Source organism: Anas acuta, chromosome 1 (assembly GCF_963932015.1).
Source record: "Anas acuta chromosome 1, bAnaAcu1.1, whole genome shotgun sequence".
Classification (NCBI taxonomy): Eukaryota; Metazoa; Chordata; class Aves; order Anseriformes; family Anatidae; genus Anas; species Anas acuta.
Window position 1 is genome coordinate 88,159,737 of NC_088979.1, and position 26,199 is coordinate 88,185,935.

The window sequence follows — 26,199 nt, forward strand, 5'->3', positions numbered from 1 at the left end:
TAATGCAATTTATAATACGTTAGTTTAACTTCTCTTGCTACTTATTTTTGTCTGGATCTTAAGCTTGGTTTCTAGCCCCTCTCGTGTGTCTGAACAGGATTTGTTTATGTGTATGTGTTCTTCACTAATTATCTCAGCTGACCAAACTAATTAATGTCTGTAAACATCCAAACACATAAGCTGTTACACATATTCAACTGCAGAAAAGTAAATAGAATACTACAGCCATCATTATTAAGGACAAATAGAAGACAAAGATGTTTATCTCTATGCCTAAAGTGAGCATTTCTTCTGCAATTGCAAAAGCAACCTTACTCTACAATGTGATTTTTAAAGCAACAAAGTCACTACTAAGATCATATTTAATTTGAAAAGATATCTGAATTCCTACATATACTGTACAAGGTGATAAATATGATTTCTAAGCACTATTTAACTGACATAGTAATACAAAACTCCGGTTGAATAAATCATGAAAAAATATTTCATCTTTTGCAATCAAACCCATTGTAGCACCTTAATAAATCCCAATCCAGCCTTCTTCTTGGGCCCCATTGACCTGAGGTATTACGTCTAGGCTATGATTGGAGATACTATAATAAAAGTTTCCAGGAAGGGAGAAAAAAGATTAAAATGGTAGGAAAATACCAGTTTGACAGGAATTACAATATTTTGCAACTATTTTGCAACACTAAAGGAGGTAAAGTTTGACAGAAATTGGTACATACTGACTGCAATACCAATTATGTATACGTGTATATACATATGTAAATAATTTCTCAGAGTTTGTGTTGAATATATACATTAACTCTTTGTGTGGCTCATCTAATTTAAGTTACTTCCCGTATAAAGTAAACAACAAGCAACTGTGCGATGTCACAACCACAATATTTTGTAAATCCCACTTCCTTAAAAGTACAGAACATACAAGTTACAGCACAACAGTAAAGTACTGTACCTGAAACAAAACATGCTATTTTATTTCTTTGAAGCACCATATAAGCCCATATATTTTCTATCAGTTAGCCTTGTCCTTGTATCGATAGCTGAAATCTGAAAGCTATTTCTGTTTGTCTTCACTTCTCCAGCTATGGTTGTGCAGGAGTTCCTTGATAATAAGACTTCATGTTCTGAATTTCCTTATGGCAGCCAGCTTCCCGTAGGAAGAAAAGCAGGGATAAGTAAATAAAAGTGAGAGTATTGCGAACAGTGGTTAATAAGGATGAAGGTTCTTTCTTTGCTTCTGAAGTAAAAAGAGACAGCCTTCACTACTCTCCTTTGGCTAATTTTACTAGAAATGTGAACTCTTCTACTCAATGAAACCCCATGTTTCAACTGCAATATATTCATTGTAGAAACTTGTTTGGTCCACAAGCTAGCCTTTTAATATTGTTCATTTATACATATGTATACATAAATGTGTATATATATATATATATATTATATATATATATATATATATATAGTATGCCAGCATTTTAATTTCTACCCTTCCTGTGCAATGGATACATTTCCCTTCCTTACTGTTGTCACAGGTATCAAAGGCACAGAACTGTGAAGAAAGGAGTTTGTGAACAACAAAATATCTAGTACAGTATTGTCCCACCCCTTCAAGAAAGTCTGAAATGTTCAGGAGAACAGTTCTCCTTTTACCCATTTGCCCTTTACTGTCTGCCATTAAATGTACATGTACATCTCTTGTCCCTGCTCTCCTACGCAAGCTGTTGCAAGCACCACACTGAACATTGGTTTGTTACTGGGTACATACCTTAACTGAGCTTCTCAATTGAGTCTTAAAAACTAGAATACATCATAACATCATTCTGAAGGTGTTTAAAGCCCTCTTCATGAAAATTATATAAATCTTCCGATCTGTAAGAAAAATCATTTAATTTCATATCTGCAATCTTCATCATGATCCCTGAAAGAAGTATAGTTCGTGTTCACTAATCCTTCTCCAATTTTTTTAATATGTTTTATGAGTATTAAAGTATAAAGTGGAAGCAGAGTTTAGTATTCTGCTTTCAGTGATGAGAGCAGAAGGCAGGTATTGATGTGAGAGTTTTTGCTATATTTCTATATATTTCTATATTTCTATATGTATTTCTATATATATATTTCTATATATATTTCTATATTTCTATAGCAATAACTTTGGAAGTATAGATAAAGTGCATATTTTTTTACTAGATGGCATCAACCCAGCCTCTTAAGGTAAGAGGAAGGGAAAAAAAAATGGAAGAAAAAGAAACCGCTATACTACTGAGGAATTCAGTTTGTTTATTCCCAACTAAAATATTAAATACATAGTTATCACAGGAACATAAAGTATTCAGTTTTAAAGTTGATTCTAAACTAGCATTCCAAACTGGCATTCCAAACTATTTGAAGGTAACCTTTAACTGTAAGCATAAAAAACAAAGGAATACATTTCTTTCATTCTGAGATAAGGATTGTATTTTCTACCAATAACCACCTTGATCAAAAAATTGAAAGGCTCTGTTAAACAAATCTATATCTGAAACATTAATATATAACAACAAACACAGACTTCTGGGTACCACTGTTCAACAAGCACCTGCTTATTCTAGTGGATCTCAAGCTGAGAAGCTTTGTAACTTTTCATAATATGCAAGATCACAAGCTAATTATTATTATTATTTTTAATCCAAACTCACTCTACACATATGAGCACAGACAGCTGGAAATTACGTACATGTATGTGCTACAAAAGCAGTATGTATCTTAAAGAAGATTAGAAAAAGCCCTTACATACCCCCAGACTGAAAAGAAGTATGTTTACAAAAAGCATGAATACAAGTTGGCATGATAAACAAATGTTAAACAATGACTGATTATCATAATGAACCATCTATCTGTAATTGCTAGAAAGCCCTACATGAGATATTACGATTTTATTGTCTAAATGAGTATTAATTATGGTATGTCAAATTGCACGATGGAATAACTGAATCATAAAATATACTGAGTTGGAAGGGAGCCACAAAGATCATCAAGTTCAACTCCTGGGTCCCCAAAGGACCACTCAAAAATCAAACTATGTCTGGGAACATTGTCCAAGAAATTCTTGAGCTCAGGCAGGCTCAGTGCCATGACCACTTCCCCAGGGAGCCTGTTCCAGTGCCCAGCCTCCCTCTCAGAGAAGAATATTTTCCTAACATCCAGACTGAACATGATGCATCTTTATGCTGCTCCTTTGAGTCCTGTTGCTGTCACCAGAGAGAAGGAATCAGCGTCTGCCCCTCCTCTTCCCTCATGAGGAAGCTGTAGGCTGCCATGAGGTCTCCCAGCAGCCTCTCCTCCAGGCTGAACAAATCAAGTGACTTCAGCCACTCCTCATAAATCTTTCCCTCTAGATCTATCTCCATCTTTGTAGCCCTCCTTTGGATGCTCTCTAATGGTTTTCTCCTTTTTGTATTGTGGTGCCCCAAACAGCACACAGTACTTAAGATGAGGCAGAACCAGTACAGGGCAGTGCAGGACAATCACTTCCCTTGACTGCCTAGCAATGCCGTGCTTGATTCACCTAAGGATGCAGTTGGCCTTCCTGGCTGCCAAGGCACACCATTGACTCATATTCAACCTGCTGTTGACCAAAAACCCCAGGTCCCTTTCTGCAGGGCTGCTTTCCAGCTTCTGGTCTCCCAGTCTGTACATATTGCCAGGGTTGCCCTGTCCCAGGTGCAGAATCTGCCACTTGCTCTTGTTAAACTTCATATCGTTCGTGATTGCCTGGCTCTCTAATTTGTCAAGATCCCTCTGCAAGGCTTCTCTATCCTTTACAGAGTCAATAGTCCTCCCAGTTTAGTGTCATCTGCACTGAAACAGCTAAACACTAAAACATTCTAAACACTTTCTCGTACTATATCCAAGTAATTTATGAAAATGTTGGAGAGAACTGGCCCTAATACGGAGCCATGAGAAACCCTACTAGTGACTAGCCACCAGACTGATGTAACCCCATTTACTATATACCTTTGAGTCCAAACCGTCAACAATTGTTCACCCATTGTACTTTTTTTTTTTTTTTTTAATCTAGCTGAACGTTTTGTCCCAAAGGATACTGTGAAAACCAGTATCAAAAGCTTTACTGAAATTCAAGAACATCATTTCATTATTTCATCAATTCATTACATCAGTTGGCTTCCCTCGGTCAACTAGTCAGAAGAGGAAATTACATTTTTTAAGCAGGACCTTCCCCTTCTGAACCTGTGTTCTCTGTGATCAATGACCACATTGTCCTTCATTTTTTTTTCAATAACTCCCATAATAATCTTCTCCATAATTTTACCAGGCATTGAAGTGAGACTGACAGGCCTGTAATTACCAATAGAGTGTTGCCATTTTCATGGCTACTGTTACACACTCATCTGAAAACATATTAATCTAAACACATATAAATGTTCTCCTTTAAGTAAGTAACATAGTGTGTAATATTTTGTGATTTTCTTATAAAGAAAGCCATCACCTTCAGAAGAAAAAACATGAAGAAGAAACATTCTGAAAATACTATTGAATAAATGATGTGATCCAAAATGTCTCACAGGCTATATAAGGGGCTCAAAGAACAAATGTTAAAAAAAAAAAAATCTAGTAAAAACAAATCCTTCACCACACACAACCCTGACAGCATTCCTTCCCTGCATCCCTTCAAATATAAAACTGTAGTAGACACTAAATTTCGCAGGACTCTTCAGGTTCTGCTAAGATATTTTCTTATTTTCCTTGCAACATCAGAATAGTTTCATCATGCATTCTCTTGTCTAGTATCTCAGCTGCCTTACTCTTTTTCTTGTGTGTGAGTAACAACATCATTTTTACAGATATGTGCAGAGAAAAGAACAGTGCTTCATCTGTTTGCCTACGAACAATAACCAAATGTTTCAAACCTTTGAACAATTAGCAGTGATTCTTCCCTGTACCTCTTAGGTACAAATTCTAATTTGCATAATTCCACATCAAATGAAAATCTAGCATAAATCCGTGAGACAAAAACAAATTGCCTAGATGATTTTTTGAATGCAAAGACCTGGAAACAATACCTTACAGCAAAGTATTTTGAAAATTCAAAAAGTAACACAACACTTGCTGGAGCAGGAATATGAATCTCGCCCCAGTTATGGTCATAAGACTTGATGCATCAGAAGGTTAAATACCTTTGAAAGATATCTGACATGGAGCTTATATTATCAGGTTAAATAAACTGTGATTATAAAGGATATGCGCCCATAAAACTTCTGAAACTTCACCATAATGATACTCTGTTTTCCTTGATGCAACTACTTTATATCAAATGACAACGACTTTTTACAGGAAAAAATGTACAAAAATCATTTAAAAAGAAATTCAAACGTGAAAAGGGAACATTTAACTCTAGGAGAGTGATTGTTGGAGTTAAACCAGAATCAAACCCAACAACACAGGACCCAACATCCAGTCCCACCCACCTTATAAATTTTGATGCTGCCATATATAACCTAAAGTTAAAAAATACACATATTCAAGACATTCAGCAACAATTTCTAATTAACACAAAACAAAACTTCAGGGAAAGGAATAGGAAGAAGAGAAGAAAAAGGAACAAACAAAAAATATTTTTCTTTGCATAGAAGTCTCACTATTACAAGCCATGCTTGGTATCTGTGTCATTAAAATGCAGTATATTAAAATCCAGTACCTTATCACACATGCATAGAGTCCGCTGTCTTGTACCACTGTTGGTCGGAACCAAATGGAGTCTTCTTCTTTGCTCATTCTAGTTCCATCAAAAGCTATAGGTTCCTCAAAATCTCCTGGTCCAGAGCTTTTGTACCACATCAAACTGAGTCCAGCACTTTGTGCTAGGGAGTAATTAGCTCTAATATATCCATAAAAAAGTGCACATTTTATACGAACAGGTTCTCCCACTAGAACTTGATATTTCTTGTAATCCACAGACCAGTCAGTGCATCCATCAACTAAAAGAGAGAAGAAAATTAAAAGATATTACCAGAGAGCTCAGTTTATATTGCAAGCTTTATTAGAGCGTACTGCATTTATGCAGAGCATACTGCATTTGAGACAAAGTCCATTGAGTGAATAGCAGTAATCTTCTGATCCCTGAAAAATTAACTGTATTTTCACACCATTTATTTCTTGGACTTTTCTATGCAGAACAAAGTTAATAAGACAATTTGCATTAAATGCTGATAATTTCTGATAACTGAGCCATTGTTCTTTTTGTTTTGTGGAACTCCAGCATGAGCAGTTAGAAAATACTGAAATTAAACTGATGCAACACGGAAGCCATGTGGGACACAGGGTGTCATAATCACTGAATTGCATTAATCAAATAATTTCAGGATAACAATGCAAAATAAATAAGCATTACTCAAGAGATGTTAGGACAAGGAACTGCGGACTGAATCAAAAACTATGAAAGTTGGATTTGAAGGAGTAAAAGCTGTCTTAAAAACAGAAACAAGAGAAAATGTGCAAAAAGAGCGTGCCAGGCTCTTAATTCAATTTTCTGATTTTCTAGAAGTTCACTGCAGATTTCTTAAAATGATTCATGTTTTTATTTTTTCCTGTCCTGATTAGAAATAGTTTTATAATAATTTTCATATTATTCACCTGTTGAATAATGTCAGACAATATCAATACTGTTCCAAAACAACTGTTCCTCAGAAGGCAATATCAGAATCCTTTTGCTTTCAAAAGAACAATCCCTCCCCCCCCCCCAAAAAAAAAGCAAAAAAAAAGCCCCACAAGATTTTTAATAAAAAATACCAAAACAACTAAAGGAGAATATAAACTTAATTACTACAATGCTTTCCTTAATGACAGTTTATGGATTTCATTTGGTTTGTTGGTTGGTTACTTGGTTTTGATTTGTTTCTTTGTCTTTTAAGGTGTTAAGTGAGGAAAGTGTGCTGCTGCCTGGCTGCAGGGGCCTGCCTGGTGCACACTGACTCTACCCAGACTGGGGGATGTGGCAGCTGTTTCCAATTGGAAGGTCCAACTTGTACCAAAGCTAAGGACATAGCTAAGGACATGGCCTAGAGACGCACTGACACAGATAGAGACGCACAGACACACTGACACAACTGGTCACACAGGCTGCCTCAGCCAAGGCCTGCTTCCTGCAGAACTTACGCACAGGACACAGCTAGCTGAGACTCCTCTCCAGCTGGTAGAGGTCAAAGTCTACTAGCGAAGGCACATACCCGGGACTCGCTCTAGGTACACAAGCACACACACATTCACACAGATTCTTACAGTACTGGCACAGCCACCTAGCACCCCTCTCCAGATCCGGAGCCCCATACCCACTTCAAGGTCGCCTACTCACTGGCTGGTCCAGCTTGAAGTTTGCTGCACAAACACAGCACTTGCACCCTTGCGCACACCACATTCACAGGTCTCCCTAAGCATACTAGCATGGACTCCCTGCCCACCTGATACCCTAGTCCAGACCCAAGGCCCTCACTACTCCCCATCTGGTCCAGCTTAAAGTTTGCTAGTGAATACCTTCCCCCCTTCCCTTCCCGCCCCTCCCCCCCACCTCCTCCTCCCACAGAGCAGATTGGCAAGATACAGGCATGTGCCCCCTCCAACAGTGGCACAAGGCTGTGACCCCCAGCCCTGTTGTCCAGCTGACAACATGGGGCTCACACTTGCCTCACCCATTCTGATCCACACAAGTAGCTGGTTTGGGGAAAGACATTGTTCCCACCCAATGTCTGGGAGCAGAAGACTCTAATTGCTCTAGCAGCTGATGCTGGGACCCCCCTCTCTCCAGTAGCTGGCATCACAGGCCAGGGGCGTCCAAATCCCTGGTGTCTGACTCTAGTAGTTGGCAGCAATTCCACTTACATACAGAGAGGCCTCAACAGCAGCTGGCACTTAATCATTGCAATGCTCATGTGCATGGGAGAGAGACTGTGAATATGCAGAGAGAGTTAAGAAAACATTTAATGAGATAAATAAGATAGGACAGACTGGTGATCGGGCACAAAGCTTGGCCATACAACAGCACGTACTGGCCCCAGTTTACACATTGGTCTTTTTCTAGCCATCCCTGCTCTTTGTTCTTCCTGTTCCTATTTCCCCTTGCACACTACCAATGGATTTGAAGAGCTCTGCAGTTTCTACACCTTCCCAGTCTGGATGCTGGAGTTGACAATCTTACCAGATGCAAGGTTCATCCTTCCTGGAGGTAGTGCCTGTAGCATTTTAGCCCACCAATTAGTGTGACTGGGCGGTTTGTTTCTTGTGATTGTCTCCCCATTTAGAAATCCTGTCAGTCCAGCTTCAATAAACATTCCTACATTCTCACATGCCCTTATCAATTAGTTTGACTGACCAGACTTGGTTTCCATCACTTCTTCCTTTTCTTATTATCCCTTGTTGCATTGGATAAACATCCTTGCCAAATACTGTTAAAGGAGCAGACACTCTACTTCCATATACCCTCACAGAAAGAATTTCAACAATGAAAATTCACAATTAGGTTCATTCATTTAAAACTTTGTTGTTAAGCACTGCCTAGCTAACTAGGCCCTCACACCAGACACTATACAGCAATCAGTACATACAAAGGTCAATTTATTTCACCTTAAAATGCATACCTATGACTCATGTAAGTATTTGGCCTTTGCATTTGCCACTTCACAGTGCTAAGAGCTTGCAGAGCAAACATAGAAAATCGAAAAAAAAAAAAAAAAAGTCAGTCTGTGCAGTGAACAGAATTCTCATAGTGAAATATATGCCTTTGGACTGTCTCCTCCTATGTTTACTTTTAAGGACAGGAAAAGACATTATGTCCCTGTTTTCATATTCCTACTCAACAGTCCCTAAAAATTAGTAAACTTGACAAGGCTCTAAAAAGATGGAGATGAATGTTTACAGCAAGTGAAGTGAATGGATACAAAACTGCAGTATGGCTTTCCATAGGACTTAAGAATCTAACTTCCATTTATTTCCAAATTCATTTACGTCCTTGATCATTTCATATTTTACCTTTCTAAAAGAGCATTCTCTCTCTGATCTGATTCTATTTCTCTCTGCTTCTAAATCACAATGCCAAAAATGAATTAATATACACCTCTAAGCAGCATTAATTCCATTATGCAAGTTAACAGCTAATAGCTTCTTCATCATACTTGATTATCAAATTGTAATATTGCCTTTCACTGTCTAATTAAGTTACTACACTTTCATTTATATTAGTCTTTTTTTTTTCTTTTTTTTTTTTTCCTCCCCTCTCAGGATGTTTGGCTCTTTAATGGCTCTCTATTCTTTGAACTTGAGGAATCCATGAATCCTACAATAATACACCAACTCGGTTTCCAGACTTTCTATTTAATGAAGAATAAACTACGCAGAGCAGATTTTCAACAATTTTAAACTTTTTTTTCAGCACGCTATTCCCGTACCAAGGATCACATGAAGTCCATTTTATTAGGCTCAGGCATAGGGCCTAGAAGGCATTCTATAGTCATGAACAAACAGACAAAATATCCAAAGTTTTGCTTGAACTAACATTTTCAAAGTTTCATTCTTGAGTTTTAAGGAGAATATTAAAAATAAACTAAGTATGTAGGAATTGCACTTACATTAATTCTCTGTGACATATCTATATGATATATATATTTGGATGACATTTCTGTGGAAAGAAAATGTAAATCAAAATCTCCTAAACGTATAGAATTGTCTAATTTTTAACCTTAATATTTCATATCACAAAGTAAAACAAACATTAGATTTTAATGTAACTATCTACCAAACTACTTAGTAGTTTGTTGGCAATAACCATATCAGTATGTCTCACCAGATGGATTAAGAGATCAGCAAGTTACACAAATATGAATATTAGTGTGCTCATAAGATTATGGATTTGTATTTTATATATATATATATATATATTTTAACTTGAGCTTTAGTAAAAGTTCTAATTTGGTTTGCTTGCTTGCTTGTTTTGTAAAATTTAAATATCTGTGACGTCATTTTTAGATACACAAAAACAGACAAGTAGCAGGTCATGATGTGACATTGGGCTTATGTGGTGAACTTTTGGTAGCAGGGGGCAGGGGCTACAGGGGTGGCCTCTGGAAGGATAACCCAGGAGCTTCCCCACTTCAAACAGAATCAGTTCCATCCAGCTTCAAAAGGCACCTGCTGCTGGCCAAAGCTAAGCCCTTCAGTAATGCTGGCAGTGTCTCTGTGAGAACATACTTTAAAAATGGTGAAAAACACTGCACAATATCTGTGAGAGAGAAAATTTGAGAGGAACAATGATGCAGCCCTCCAGGTCAGTGCAGAAGGAGGACAGGAGGTGCTCTAGGCATAGAGCAGCAGCTCCCCTGAAGGCCATGGAGAGGCCCCTGGTGGAGCAGGCTGTCCCCCTGCAGCCCACGGGTCCCACATGGAGCAGATCTCCATGCTGCAGCCCGTGGAGGAGCCCCAGTGGAGCAGATGGATGTGGCCTGGAGGAGGCTGCAGCCCATGGAGCAGGCCCCAGGCTAGAGCTGCAGCCTGTGGAGAGGATCCCATGCAGGAGCAGTTTTTGAATAACCACAGTCCACAAGAAGGAACTAAGAAGGAACTAAGCTGGACCTGTTCTTGAAAAACTGTAGCCCAATTGCAGCAGGCCATGGGAGGGACCCCACACTGGAGCAAGGGAAGAAAATGAGGAATTAGGGGCATAAATGAAAAGTTATGAACCCCTATTACCTACTATGCCACTTGGGGAGGGGTAGGATGAGGAGGTAGTGGAAGAGTTGGGAAAAAAAGAATGTAGTTAAGCCTTAGAAGAAGGGAGAGGTGTTTTTGTCTTTTTTTTTTTTTTTTTTTTTTTCTTACTATCCTACTTAATTTTTTAATTGGCAATAAATTAAATTAATCTTCCCCTAGTTGAGTCTGCTTTGTCTATGACAATAACTGGTGAGTGATCTTCTTGCTTTTATCTCAACCAATGCATTGTTTTCATCCTATTTTCTAACCCTGTCTTGTTAAGGAGAAATAAGGGAGCAGTACAGTAGGCACCTGGCAGCCAGCCAAGGTTAACTGACCACAAACAACTACAAAAGAGAAACCCATAATTTAAAACATTAAAAAATGTCTGAGATTTTTAATTATCCAAGATAAAATGAGGCAATCCATGTCCTTTTCAGAAAAATGGCTTTGATCACATTCAGAGATCTTAACAAAATATTTGTACTCTTTTCAGCATGGTCTTTCAAATGGAGTGAACATGACAGCACTTCGCTTCATACTTACATAAATATCATACCATGTTAAACTCTGCTTACACTGATGTTCAAATCACAACTGTATTAATCTTATCACAGCTGGAAGCTTTAATACCTTAAAATTCTTAGAGGAAATACCTCACGCTACTTCACAGACAATGTAACTTCATCTATTCTCCTAGGTGTTAATGCAATTTGGAAAGCTATAAGAGAAGCTCATAATTCTCATCATAAGACATAGACACCATTCTGTGATAATGGTGATGTTTTAGGAGGTAAATGTCTATCTGTGCTTGAAATGTTCCTATCCCACTGCAACAGAGGAGTATAAAGAGTCTTAAAAACACATAGTCTAGTCATAGTCTTCAAAATGAGATTACTGTGAATACTACAACAGATGATAGCATGCATGCACTGTAACTGGCACTTCCTACGTACACTCTGCATGTGGTGCATAGAGTACATATGCATTTTTCAGTCTAGGAAAACTTGGATGTATGAGGAACCTGAAATCCTAAAATCCTGAAATCCTGATATCCTGATTTCCAACTCCTTGAAGCATGCAATTTTGAAAGATTAATTATATTCAAGATGCCTTTTACGTTCAGAGAAATCTTTAGATTTTTCTATTGACATTGGTACCTTAAAAATGTCACATATATACGCAGTTAGGTGTTCAATACCTGTGTTACTACCTTCATAAGCAGGGACATAAAAGAGCTAAGGTTTAAAGTTTAATATTAAATATTAATATTAAATGTTAATATTAAATAGATCGAGGTATTTCTATTCAATTTTGTATTCTAATTGTGGTTTATTTCTATTTTGACAGGATTTTCTTTATTTTCTTCACATGTAGGCAAGTATTTACTGAAGAAAAAAATTAATGCTTCCCTTTTTAGTTATTGCTGCTAGAGGCACACAATCAACATCTACATTTATGCTGGTGAAAAACAACTGCGGAAAAGAAATTCCCTCAAGACTTACCAGATGTTTTTATTTCTATTGTCACATCATAAAGCAGTCAATCATCTTTTTATATTATTATTATTATTTTATGAATTGGAAAATTCATCAGCTTTGAAATTTCAGAACTGCATTGAAATGAATGGTTTCAGTCCCTGATCTCTATTTTAATATGCTGCCAGCTATTGCTGCACATAACAACATAATAGAGAGAGGAGGGTGAATATCATTCACTCAGTTATTTCTTTGAGTGATTTCAAGGTAAGAAGTAAACCACACTACACCGCTGTCCTAATAATGAGATTGTTTTGATGGATAAACAAGCTCCTCATGGGCTGTAATTTTTTATAGGACCCAGGACACAAAATAATTTAACATTTCAAAGAGGTTTTCCCTTTCATTTTTCAGGATCATATTCATGATTTTCAAGAGAAAATTCAGTGCTGAAAAGGCGAAAATAGAGCTACTGCCTCCTGGGTTCACTGCTACAACCTGGCTTCATTCAAAAGCTTTGATTCAGCTTATAGGTTTCAGAGTTCATGTAAGTCTTCAAGTTTCCAATACATTGATCAAAATCCACATTCCTGAAATCTAAAAATCTAAACAATTTAGGTCTGAAATTAATTGGAAACAATTACCCTAAAATATTCACAACTCTAAGTCAATAACAGTAAATTCTTCCAAATCTATTTCATTTAATATATGTATATATAAATATATATATTACTTTTTTTTTTTTTTTTCTGTTTATCTGTGTTTGTTGTTCCATTCTTAACCTGATGACCTATATACAGAGTTATGCAATGTCACCATGCACTTTTTATCTATTTGCCAATTGCCAGCCACATCAGGGCTTTTGAACACATCAGCCATTTGCAACCAAATAGGACAGGGAAGAGATTTCATAAATTGTAAAAGATGGGAAAAAATTGTGAAATAAGGGAAAAGGCACCTGGTCTTGGACCTAGAGCTTGGAAAAGAAGGCATTAGTGGAAGAAAAAATTAGATGACAATAGTTAGGGAGAGAAAATGTGATGGGCAGAAAAAGTGAGCAAAGGTATTGTAGCTGTGCAGCTAAGATTTTTTGTGGAAATTGGAAGTGAGGGGAAATCTGTCAGGAAAACCGGCTCCTGTTCATAGGCTGTTCATAGAAAAACTTGTTGAAAGATTATCAAGAGATGCACAAGACTTAAAATGAAATGACTTTCCATATAAAGTTGTTCTACAGCAACAATTTTCACAATATTTAACCTTCAAAATCACAAAATTAAAACCATCAATCTGCTCTGGATTATCTCATTTTACCTACCAGGATTGTTTCTTTTTGCTTAAACTAGCCAGCATTAAAAATAAAAATAAATAAATAATAATAATAGTAATTTCAGATGAGCACTAATCATTATAACACACTCATTAGTACTTGTGCCTATTAGCTCTATGTAACATAACACGTGGTATTCTATTGCGTGTTCTTTTTATGAAGAAATGCAAAAATATCTATTTTTGGTTTGCATATCCTTTCATTTGCTATAAAATGAATTATAACAAGAACAAAGAAACAGAGTTAAAAATGTAACATGCATGGGAAGATGAGACAGAAAATGAGTTCACTTCTATTCTTAGACCACTTAGATTTTGTACTTTCAAAAAAGTACCAGTATAAAATTGGAAACATGAAAAAATACAGATTTATCATTGGTAGTAATGTTTTTAAATGAATTCATCAAGTGTATTTTATACATTTTTACATTACCTTTTTTAACTAAAGCTGCTATTACAGCTCTGCATGCTACTATGCAGCCCTTATGTCTGAGACAGTATTTTCCTTCTGAAATCACATTTTATATTCTTTATAAAATTCTGTCAAAAATTACCTTGTAGGCTACTAGAATTGTGTGGTGGCTGTTATGAGAGGATGCCAATAAAGGAAAAGGAAGAACATTTGAGGGATACAGAAAAGTTATTTTGATTCATATCATTTATTAAATGTTAACTCCTAAAAATTATAATTTTTTCCAGCCTCACTTGAGAGAAGCATTAAAAGTGGCAGATTCATTAGTTGGGAAACCATGGAAAATGCACTCATCCAGAGTAATGGAGAGCGCGCCCTATAGTTTGCCTTGAAATAATTTTAAATGCTTTATTTCTTGGCTTCAGAATACTACATTAAGATGAAACAAAGTACATATACCTAAGTATTGGATTATTTAGGTTTAAGATAAGAGTGAAAATATTTTTATGTCTATCTAGTCAAAATTCCTTATGTCATTCTTTCTTTTTCCTACAACAAGGCAATAGTATTTTTGCCTGAATTAATAGAAATCCATTAATTATCACCATTACATATATATATATATATAAAGAATATCAAAGCTGTTTAAGAGAGAATAGAATAAATATATTTTGCAACACAGAACTACCTTGAATGAGACACTCCCCTCTTCCTACCCCCCGCTCCCCCCTCCCCCCTTTTTTTTTTTCTTTTTTTCTTTTTTTTTTTTTTTTTTATCACTTAGCATGATGTTAGTTGTTGTGGAATATTCCTTTGTCCAACTTGGATTGGCTGACCAGGCTGTGTCCACTCCCAATCTCTTGCCCAATCCTTCCCCCAAGTCTTGTCTGCTGAGATGAGTGAGAGAAAGAGAAAGCCTTGGTGCTGTGCAAGAGTTGCTCAGCAATAGTCAAAATGCTGATATGTTATCAACACTGATTTGGCCTCAAATTCAAAACACAGCACCATATGGCCGACTAAGAAGAAAATTAACTCCATCCCAAACAGACCTAGTACAGAGGTACCTAATCTTTTGTGTGCTTCTGTATGCTACCTTCTTTCAGTAATGTATCTTCAAGGCAGACAGGATCTAAGACATCTATACATGTATATTTACAGTTACATCATAAAGACAGAAGCATAATGTAATCAACAGCCACAAAACATAGCAGTTGATTTACTAGTATAATTTCTGTTGACCTGATATAATTTTGATCATTAATTATCTGAAATGTTTGGGTTTTGTGTGTGTGTGTGTGTTTGTTTTATTTACTATACATCTTTATTTGAGGACAGTTCCGCAGCCTTTCTTTCTTTCCTGACTACTCTGGAGTATCAGCAGTTCATTTTAAGACATTAAGAATACAAGCCTCTTCCCTCCTTAGTCTCCAAACATTTTATGATTTATTTTGAAAGTTAGCTTCTCATTGGTGCAACTGCCTACAATCTGTATTGTTCACTATACGATTTAGGTACCTGAATTGTGATATATAATCTTAGATTTCCCAATTGAATTGTGATATATTAGATTTCCCAATTGAATTGTGATATATAGTCTTAGATTTCCCTCTGGAATTACAAATGACTGAAACAGTAACTCAACCTTAAGAGAAACTACAATGGCAAGTGGTTATTCTAATTTCTGAAAATTAAACAAACACATATTAGGATCACTTTTAGAAAGATTTCCAAGAAAAGAGAATCCCTGAACCACATTTACTCTCACATTTACTTTAAAACATCATTGTCATTTGTAAATGTTGTGTTACATAACGGTACATACTTTACATAGCAGTAGTAAAAAACACACATCTTGGTTGATATTGCTACATTATGGGTGTACTACTTAATGTGTAAGCATACAAGTATCCAGGGCTCAGAAAGAGACACATTTGTCTTCTCTTTTGCATTTATTTTCAATCCCAAGAATCATTGAAAAGTTTCTGTGTGAACACCTCAATGGCCAAAGGAATATTTTGTATTACTCTGAAGCTTACTATACAGCTCTCGGTACCATAACAATTAGAAAACACATCTTAGCCAAAATAAGGAACTTGGTCATTGTCATTTGGGATTTTTTTAATTAACAGAAATCTCTTTTTATAGCAAAAGTACTTTTATCTATTAAATAACAGGGTTGCAAGAAAAAAAAAAAAGCATAACTGCTCCACACAACTACAATGAGAGCTTACATCTCTGTGCAATCCAGGGACCATTTAGCTTTGAATTGCTAAAAAATAAAATAAAATTAAAAAAAAAAATAAGAACACATTTGCTTATGAAACAGAAATAAAATTTTTATTAAAGACATTTTTATGGTGTAAATTATTTTCCTGCAGATGCTACCAAGTCCAAAACATGGTAGCTTAAAGCCAACAGGAAATTCATTAAAGACTTAGTAAGGAACAACAATATTAACTGAACTTTAAAGAGAAAATATACAGTAAATCTCACTTCACAGATTACAAAAAGTCATTATAAATCTGTTTGTACACTTTTACTTTCATTTAAGAAGAACTTAGAAGGGCTCATATTATTATAGCATCTGGCCTTTTCCTTTTTTTTTTTTTTTTTTTTTTTTTTCCCTATATTAAGTCTAGAAGCTAAAGCTTACAAAAGTTATTAGGTTTTGTAAACCTTTGCTCCACAGTTTGACATTTCCTCTGTTCCCACATGCTACATACTTGCCACACTTAAGCCAGCTTACCAAAGAGAAAGAGGCCACTAGAGTAATACAGTAGTTCAGTACTTTAATCTCATTAGGTAACAGAAATGAAAATCATTACTATTTGAGTTTGAGAAGAAAACTTTGCTTCTTTCACCAACACTTATTTTAAAGCTCAGCATGAAGGTTTGGGATGAAGTGAATCTAAAGAAATAGAAAGGATTTAATTGAGTTAGGAAGCCAAATCCCATGGGACTCAGATAAAAAGCTTCTTCAGGTATAATTATGGATCACGTAAGCATGCTGATATGCATAGCTGCATTGAATTTCAAAAGCAAATTCACAACATCAGAGCATTTCCATTTCTCTGCTTATGCTATTCCCCAGAATACATCCAAAACAAAATTAAGACCTGTTAGAAAAGGCAAACAAAATACTTTTTAATATTCTAATATGTTTTTGCATCTTAACTTTATAAAAGCAATAGAGGTTTTTTTTGTTGTTTTGTTTTGTTTTGTTTTTTTAAAGGCAAAGGCTGCACATAAGCACAGAGAGAGAAAAGCAGTTACTCTCTACTTCCCATCAACAAGCAATGTTTGGCCACATCGCTGGGAAGCAGGGTCTCAATACACGTAGCAGTTGTTCAGCAGGGCAGGCAGTTCCACAATGAGAGCCCACTCCTCTCCTTCCCCTTTCCCACCTTTTATTGCTGAGTGTGACATCGTGTGATATGGAATATCCCTTTAGTTGGTTTAGGTCATCTGCCCTAGTGATGTCTCCTCCCCATCACTTGCCCACCCCCATTCTGCTGGCTCTTGGGGAGGGAGTCCTGATGCGGTGCCAGTATTATGCAGCAATAGACACAACACTGGTGTGATGCCAGTGCTATTCTACCTATACATGCAGAGGACAGCACTGTATGGGCTGCTTCAGGAAAAGTTAACTCCATCCCAGCCAGACCCAGCACAACCATAATTGATGCAAATCAAATTACAGGATCTGGACTTTAGACACTTCAATTGCAACTGGATCATTGAATTCCAAGGTAGAAAAATATATATATATATATAATGAAGTTTTATGTTGATTTATTTTAAGAATTCTTTTAACTTACATCTTACACGAAATGCTACAAATTGGGTCAAACTGACTTCAAAATATGTTTCTACTTCTCTTCAGTCTAAGGCTTTATAATGTAGCAAAAACACATTGAAAACATAAACTTTATAAATTACTTTGAACATTAGATAAATAAGTCTTACACTGTCTTTATAAGTGTGCATATAAGATAGGCAAAGTGCATATTGAATACTTATTGACATTTCTCAAGTCAGGAAGTGAGGAAGTCAGCCCAATGGCATTCTCCAACTTTAGGGTTTTACATGCATGTCTACACAACCTAAATTGTACTATATTTATGTGGTATTTATCACATTATTTACATTACACTTTTATTATTTGTTGCTAATCTTCAAGAGAACAAAGAGTAGCTGTGTTTTTTGTTTGTTTTTCCTTTTTCATACAACAATTATTCTGGGAAAAAAGATAGTATCAGCTAGGAAAACAGTGGTTAGTAACTGAAGATGGAAAGAAATTGAGCAAGAAGAGCAGATATCTCTTGAAGTAGTAAAATTCTTCGGGTACAAAATTTATGTGCCAAAACTGAACTCATAAATGAAGCTCGCATTGAGACATACATTTCAAATAAGTGTTTTTTTTTTTTTGTTTTGTTTTTTTTTTATTTTATTGTTGTTGGTTTTTTTTTGTGTGTGTGTGTGTTTGTGTGTATTTGTCACCATTGTGACTACACAGCACACTTAACTTCATCATCAGACAGCAACAACTAAATGCTTCTATTTTAGTAATTTTATTTGTCCTGAATCTTCAAATTGCTTTCAAGAAGAAAAGTTACAATGAATTTTGAGAATGCTACTGTTTTGATTCAAATAAATTGAATTATTTGGTTCTTTGTCTTCCATTGGCTAGGCAGATTCTTTAGCTTGTAAATATTTTTTTAACCTGTAAATATTTTCTAGGAAAGGTTAGCATTATATCATTTAGTCATTACATGGATCCTTACAGGATATATTATCCGAAGGACTGTAGTACACAAAACCAACAGGACTAGGAATTACAACATCAGACAGCACGGTCTGGAAGGGAGGCTTCCCCCTTGACTTTACCCCCCTTCCTTCCCCCCCCCCCCCCCTTTTTTAAAAAAAAATTTAAGTCTTTCTTTAAAGGATTTTTTGTTTGTTTGTTTGTTGTTTTTTTTTTTGTTTGTTTGTTTTTGTATTTATTTTCTTTTAACTCTGAAATTCAAAATACCCTAAAATAGGCAAGACTAAGTATAATAAACTGTACTTTCAGTCAAGTCTAGTACTCACATGCCTGCCTGAAGATGAAGTTGTTGGTTAACTCCAGAGAATTCACTAAGTATGACAGCACTGGATAAATGCCATAAGTCTCTTAGTCTCAGTGCTTTTAATTGTATATCATATGGTCACACCTGAGTTACTTGAAAAATGGTGCCACTTTTAATAACTGAGCAATTACTAACATGGTCAAAAATCCACCAATGCAAAAATGTAAATGGAAATGTCTGTGCTTTTAACTAAAGAAGCTGGCACACAGGCTCATATTATACCATTCCAGTCAACCAAGGAATGAACATTTTTATAAAGGAATCCAATGAAATTAGAAATAGTTGTAATAGTGCCTTATAACCCAAATATTCCATTGAGGGTTACTTTTATTGAGTGATGCTTCACTCTGTTTGATCTCTGCACAGCCTTTTTGCTACCTCAAATGCACCGAAGTAAAGAAAAAGCTAGTATATTTTTCAAGATAAGGTCACAGAGCTGAAATAGATTTTGATCTGTGGTTATTTAAAATTTCTTCTGGGATTATTCAATCTAGTAACTAACTAACGTTCTTTTCATCTTCTGTGTTCCCCTATGCACATATATACACACTTACATACACACTTAAAATATTAATGGCAAATTTTGCTGCAAGATGTAAGTAATACTGGTGAGACTGAAACATGAGTGCAGACTGGAGCTGTGCAACCTGAGAGTCAGTGGTGTCACAGCCTGCTACTAATACCATAGACAACATGTGAAACATCAAAATGAAGGCTCAGATTTATGCCAGAGGAGAGGAGTCATGTTAAAGTAGACAAATAAGCCCCATAATCTGTACAGGCAAAGATGAATGTGCGTTTGTATATCCAGATTGAGAGGAAAAAAATGAGTTGGGGCCTTTTCTTTTAGAAAAAGGAAACCGCTTCCCTCTTTATTCTCCCAGAGTAAAGGGAACAAAACTGAGGGGAAAGAAGTGCAGGAAACAGTAGGAAAAAAAAAGGGCTTATTTCAGGCATTATGAAGAAACAATAGTGCACAATCTTAAAAGTCAGAGAAGAAGGCGGCTAAAAAAAAAAAAAAAGTTAACATTCACTTCTGAATTTCCTTCATTACAAATATGGGGAGGAAATTTCCCCTCAATGTAAGATTTTTAGTGATAATCATAGAATCATGGAATGATTTGGGTTGAAAGGGACCTTAAAGATCATCTAATTCCAACACCCCTGCCATTGGCAGGGACACTTCCCACTAGACCAGATTGCTCAAAGCCCCATCCAGCCAGGCCTTAAACACTTCCAGGGATAGGGCATCCACAACTTCTCTTGGCAATCTGTTCCAGTGCCTCACCACCCTCTAAGTATTATTTTTTTTTTTCTGAATATCTTTTTTATTTTAAAAACATTATTCCTTGTCCTATCACTAAGTGTCCCTGACAAAGTGTCCTTCCCCAGCTTTTTTTGTAGGCCCCCTTTAGGTACTGGAAGGCTGCAATGAGGTCTCCCTGGAGCCTTCTCTTCTCCAAGCTGAACAACCCCAACTACCTCAACCCGTCTTCATAGGAGAGGTGCTCCAGCCCCTTGAATCATCTTCGTGGCCCTCCTCTGGACTCATTCTAATAGGTCCTTCCTACCTTCCTATGCTGGGTGCCCCTGAGCAGAACACAGTACTCCATGTGGGGTCTCACAAGAGCAGAGCAGAGGGGGAGAATCACCTCCCTTGACTTGCAGGCCACACTTCTTTTGATGCAGCCCAGGATATGGTTGGCTTTCTGGGCTGCAAGGGCACATTGCTGGCTCATGTTGGGCTTCTCATCCGCTGACACCCCAGGTCCCTCTCATCAGGGCTGCTCTCAATCCGTTCTCTTCCCAGCCTGTATTTGTGCTTGGGATTGCCCCAGTATTTATGTTGTCTGGACTTCTCTCAGTTTCTATGCCTTTTAGTGAAAATAGCCGGGACATTCCAGTTGCTTCAATGAGTGTTTAACAACCAGGTTAACTGTTTGAAATAGGGATACAGTAGGAAAACAGTACTCTGCCAGAACTCCACCTCTCTAAGGTGCTAGAAAAAGCAAACAAATATATGTAAATATACATATACATATTTTTTCTAATTGATTTTTTTTTCCCTGTGTAAATATTTACACCCATTCTGAGTGAAGAAACATCATGTATATATTTATATAGCAAGCTAAGGTTGCCTCACTTTAGTCTGTCCTGAACTGACTGAACATAAATCAGTCCCATATTAGCACTATGAAGGGCACAGACTGTTTTCTTCTTCAGGTGGGGAAAACCTGCAAATGAGACTATACAGCTTCAAGTCTGGAGAGCTGCAAGACTCACAACTGTCAGTGTAGTCATCTTAAAGTGAAGTACGATTTCTGCTTATCTTTTTGAGAGTAATGCAGTCTATGAAAGCACTTAAAGATGTTACATCAACCCCTCGTTTTTATTTTATTTTTTATTTATTTTTTTTTTTCACACACATACTTCAGGGTTTTGTGAATAGTTCCATTAATTGTGTCACAGAATCACAGAATCACAGAATCTCTAGGTTGGAAGAGACCTCAAGATCATCGAGTCCAACCTCTAACCTAACACTAACAGTACCCACTAAACCATATCCCTAAGCTCTACATCTAAACGTCTTTTGAAGACTTCCAGGGATGGTGACTCCACCACCTCCCTGGGCAGCCCGTTCCACTGCCTAACAACCCTTTCAGTAAAGAAATTCTTCCTAACATCTAACCTAAAACTCCCCTGGCATAACTTTAGCCCATTCTCCCTCGTCCTGTCACCAGGCACATGGGAGAACAGGCCAACCCCCACCTCGCTACAGCCTCCTTTAATGTACTTATACAGAGCAATAAGGTCACCCCTGAGCCTCCTCTTCTCTAGGCTGAACAAGCCCAGCTCCTTCAGCCGCTCCTCATAGGACTTGCTCTCCAGGCCCCTCACCAGCTTTGTCGCCCTTCTCTGGTCTCGCTCAAGCACCTCGATGTCCTTCTTGTAGCGAGGGGCCCAAAACTGAACACAGTACTCGAGGTGCGGCCTCACCAGAGCCGAGTACAGGGGGACGATCACCTCCCTAGCCCTGCTGGTCACACTGTTTCTGACACAAGCCAGGATGCCGTTGGCCTTCTTGGCCACCTGAGCACACTGCTGGCTCATATTCAGCCGACTGTCCACCATCACTCCCAGGTCCTTCTCTGCCTGGCAGCTCTCCAACCACTCATCTCCCAGCCTGTAGCTCTGCTTGGGGTTATTGCGCCCCAGGTGCAGGACCCGGCACTTGGCCTTGTTGAACTTCATACAGTTGACCTCAGCCCATCGGTGCAGCCTATCCAGATCCTCTTGCAGAGCCTTCCTACCCTCGAGCAGATCGACACACGCACCTAGCTTGGTGTCATCTGCAAACTTACTGAGGGTGCACTCAATGCCATCATCCAGATCATTGATGAAGATGTTAAAGAGGACCGGCCCCAGCACCGAGCCCTGGGGGACGCCACTAGTGACTGGCCTCCAACTGGACTTGGCTCCATTTACCACAACTCTTTGGGCCCGGCTATCCAGCCAGTTTCTAACCCAACAAAGCGTGCGCCAGTCCAAGCCAAGAGCAGCCAGTTTCTTGAGGAGAATGCTGTGGGAGACGGTGTCAAAAGCCTTGCTGAAGTCAAGGTAGACCACATCCACAGCCTTTCCCTCGTCCACCCAGCGCGTCACTTTGTCATAGAAGGAGATCAGGTTCGTCAAGCAGGACCTGCCTTCCATAAACCCATGCTGACTGGGCCTGATCGCCTGCTTGCCCTTCAAGTGCCGCATGATGACTCCCAAGAGGATCTGCTCCATGAGCTTCCCTGGTACTGAGGTCAAACTGACCGGCCTGTAGTTCTCCGGGTCTGCCCTCCGGCCCTTCTTGTAGATGGGCGTCAGGTTTGCTAGCCGCCAGTCAGCTGGGACCTCCCCCGATAGCCAGGACTGCTGATAAATGATGGATAGGGGCTTGGCCAGCTCCTCTGCCAGTTCTCTCAGTACCCTTGGGTGGATCCCATCCGGCCCCATCGATTTGTGCACATCCAAGTGCCGTAGCAGGTCACCAACCAGTTCTTCGTGGATGGTGAGGGCCACATCCTGCTCCCCGTCCCCTTCCACCAGTTCTGGGTACTGGGTATCCAGAGAGCAACCGGTTTTGCCGCTAAAGACTGAGGCAAAGAAGGCATTAAGCACCTCCGCCTTTTCCTCATCTCTTGTAACTAAGTTTCCTCCTGCATCCAGTAAAGGATGGAGATTCTCCTTAGTCCTCCTTTTTGTGTTGATGTATTTATAAAAGCGTTTTTTGTTATCTTTAACAGCAGTAGCCAGATTGAGCTCCAGATGAGCTTTGGCCTTCCTAATCTTGTCCCTGCACAGCCTCGCTACATCCTTATAGTCCTCCTTAGTGGCCTGCCCACTTTTCCAAAGATTATAAACCCTCTTTTTTCTCCTAAGCTCAAGCCACAATTCTCTGTTGAGCCAGGCTGGTCTTCTTCCCCGCTGGTTCATCTTTGGGCGCATGGGAATAGACCGCTCCTGTGCCATTAGGATTTGCCTCTTAAAGAGCGCCCAGCCTTTCTGGACCCCTCTGCCCTTCAGAACCGCCTTCCATGGGACTCCACCAACTAGTGTCCTGAGCAGCCCAAAGTCAGCCCTCCGAAAGTCCAATACAGTGGTTTTACTGGTTCCCTTCCTGGCCCCGCCAAGAATAGTGAACTCCACCATTTCGTGGTCACTCTGCCCAAGACTGTTCCCGACAATCACATCCTCCACCAGTCCTTCTCTGTTTGTGAAGAGAAGGTCTAGCAGGGCACCACCCCTGGTAGGTTCACTAATCAGCTGCGTCAGGAAGCTATCTTCCACTTTCTCCAGAAACCTCCTAGACTGCTTCCTCTGGGCTGTGTTGTGCTTCCAGGATATGTCAGGGAAGTTGAAGTCCCGCACGAGTACAAGCGCTGAAGATTTTGCAGCTTCTGTCAGCTGCCTGTAGAACTCCTCATCCGTCTCCTCATCCTGGTTCGGCGGTCTATAGCAGACCCCGACCAGGACACTAGCCTTGTTGTCCCTGCCGATCCTAACCCAAAGGGACTCGATCTTTTCATTCCTAGCCTCGAGTTCTACAACATCGAAAGACTCTCTAATATAGAGAGCCACACCGCCACCCCTTCTGTGCTGCCTGTCCCTTCTGAAGAGCCTATAGCCAGGCATCGCAGCACTCCAAAATGTCATTTTAGAATAATTTGTTCCAGTAGCTCATCATGGCTGTTCACATGGAATTTTTTGGCAATGCCAAACGGTAAGAGTAGTCATGTCTCCAATCTGAAACTTGAATCTTATTGTATATTTGGATTTGTAAACAGAGTAAGAAATAATATTAATTGTGGTTCTTCTCAATACAGTCTTCTTAATATCAAGGGAAACTTGTCTTTGGTAGTAAAATCATCTCCAGCTGAGCAATGTTTTCTACACTACTGCTTTGCAGTCTATAAGTAAACTTAGCTCTTATATGGGTCATCAACAGTTGAATTACCACTTTCTCTAGGCCTTGAGCTTTAATGGCAATAGACATACCTAAGTAAAACCTTTTGTTTGTGTCTGAACCATCACAAACAAACTCATACTCACACACACAAAAGCAATAGAATCCAATACAGCAATTTGAAAGAATGAAGAGATGCACTCATTAAAGAGAGAAAACAACATGTTGTAAGCAGTATATTTCCTTTGTTTTCCAATTCCTCTTAAGAATAACTCAGTTCGTATATTATAAAGCATATGGAAAATGAATGCTATCAGGACTACTCAGACTGTCTACTTTAGGTATTTAGTTTGTGTACCTAACAGAAACTTATTTCTTATCTACTTAATGGAGAAAGAGAATCAATTAAAGGTGCAACCTGGAGAATGAAAATTAAGCACTTCAGATTAAGTGGTGATGAAATTATCCATGTATGCATGTGGATGTGTGCAGTGCTCAGCCTGTGAGCACTGAATCCTGGGAGAAGAGACCTCACCTCAGGATGCTGATAGAAGCACCTGCCCTTGCTACCTTGTGTAACTTGACTGCAAAACAGCTAATGAACACAGACAAATTGCAGCACAACAGACTAAGAAAAAACAAGCTCATTGACAATTTATCCAGTGATGCCAGACTATGAATTGTGATGGTTCCCACTACAAGGGTAGGAAAATGCAAAGGAAAGTTTTGCTGCACAGCTACAAATAAGAACCACTACAGTTTCTAAGAGGAGCATCAGCACTTGTATATCAGAACACATAAACATGTTTTTCTCTTCTTGGTGGAAAATCCACAGCTTTCATGTTACACCATGTGAGATTCTGCATTGTTATTTGTTTTAAATGAAATGTATTGAGATTGAATTGCAAAATTCAAGTGTTTCATAAACGTAATTTATTTGCAAGCTGTTGATACGTCCAGCTTACTAGATGGAAGGAAAAGTGATTTGCACACATGCAGCTCCCTTGAGAAATTTTGTTCTTTGCATTAGATTTGCATCTATTGCCCATTTCTCTTTTCCCGTTCCCTTATTCTAATGTGTTTCTTTAAGCCCTGTGGTTGTTTTTTTTTGTTTGTTTGTTTGTTTTGTTTGTTTACTTTCTGTTGTTTTGTTTGTTTAAGAACACAACAAAAGAAAATGTAAACAAGTTCCATTTTACAAATGTGAAAAGTGTTGCATCTGGAGCTTCCAGCCTGAACTTCTCAATGATCCTGACCTCCATCATGCCCACATGCTGCACTCCCAGTTCATGGAATTTAGCATGGGTGTCTTCTAGGCATCTCTCCCTTTCTTTTGTATTTAAATCTGTACACAAACCAGCTTAAGCTGAGTGCAAAAGGTACGTTTTCCTTAAATACGTCTAGTATTTGCTCTTGCTACTCTGCCTGTCCGTTAACACCTCTCTAATGGAATTATTTTGAAATTTGTGGAAGTAAATTCACAGTGTTTCCCAATATGATGTATCCTATATCATAGGGGGTATTTTTGCTTATTTGTTTGTTTGTTTGTTTTTTTTAATTTTGTGGCCAAGGTCACTAACCATATACTTCGTCATCCTACACTGCTTCCCAGAGGATGATTGAATAGGGACAGCCAAAAAAAAAAATAAAAATAAATAAAAAAAATAT

The 26,199-nt window shown here is 38.2% G+C and overlaps 1 protein-coding gene across 3 annotated transcripts in view; it reads right to left on the reverse strand.

The window, feature by feature from the left end:
• The window catches only part of IL1RAPL1 (interleukin 1 receptor accessory protein like 1), a 754,490-nt gene that overhangs the window by 349,670 nt on the left and 378,621 nt on the right, over nucleotides 1-26,199 (reverse strand). For all 3 annotated transcript variants that reach the window (XM_068686962.1, XM_068686973.1, XM_068686984.1), the window contains one exon: nucleotides 5,699-5,978. In XM_068686962.1, the coding sequence (XP_068543063.1) occupies nucleotides 5,699-5,978 (280 nt within the window). The remainder of the gene's footprint in view (nucleotides 1-5,698; nucleotides 5,979-26,199) is intronic.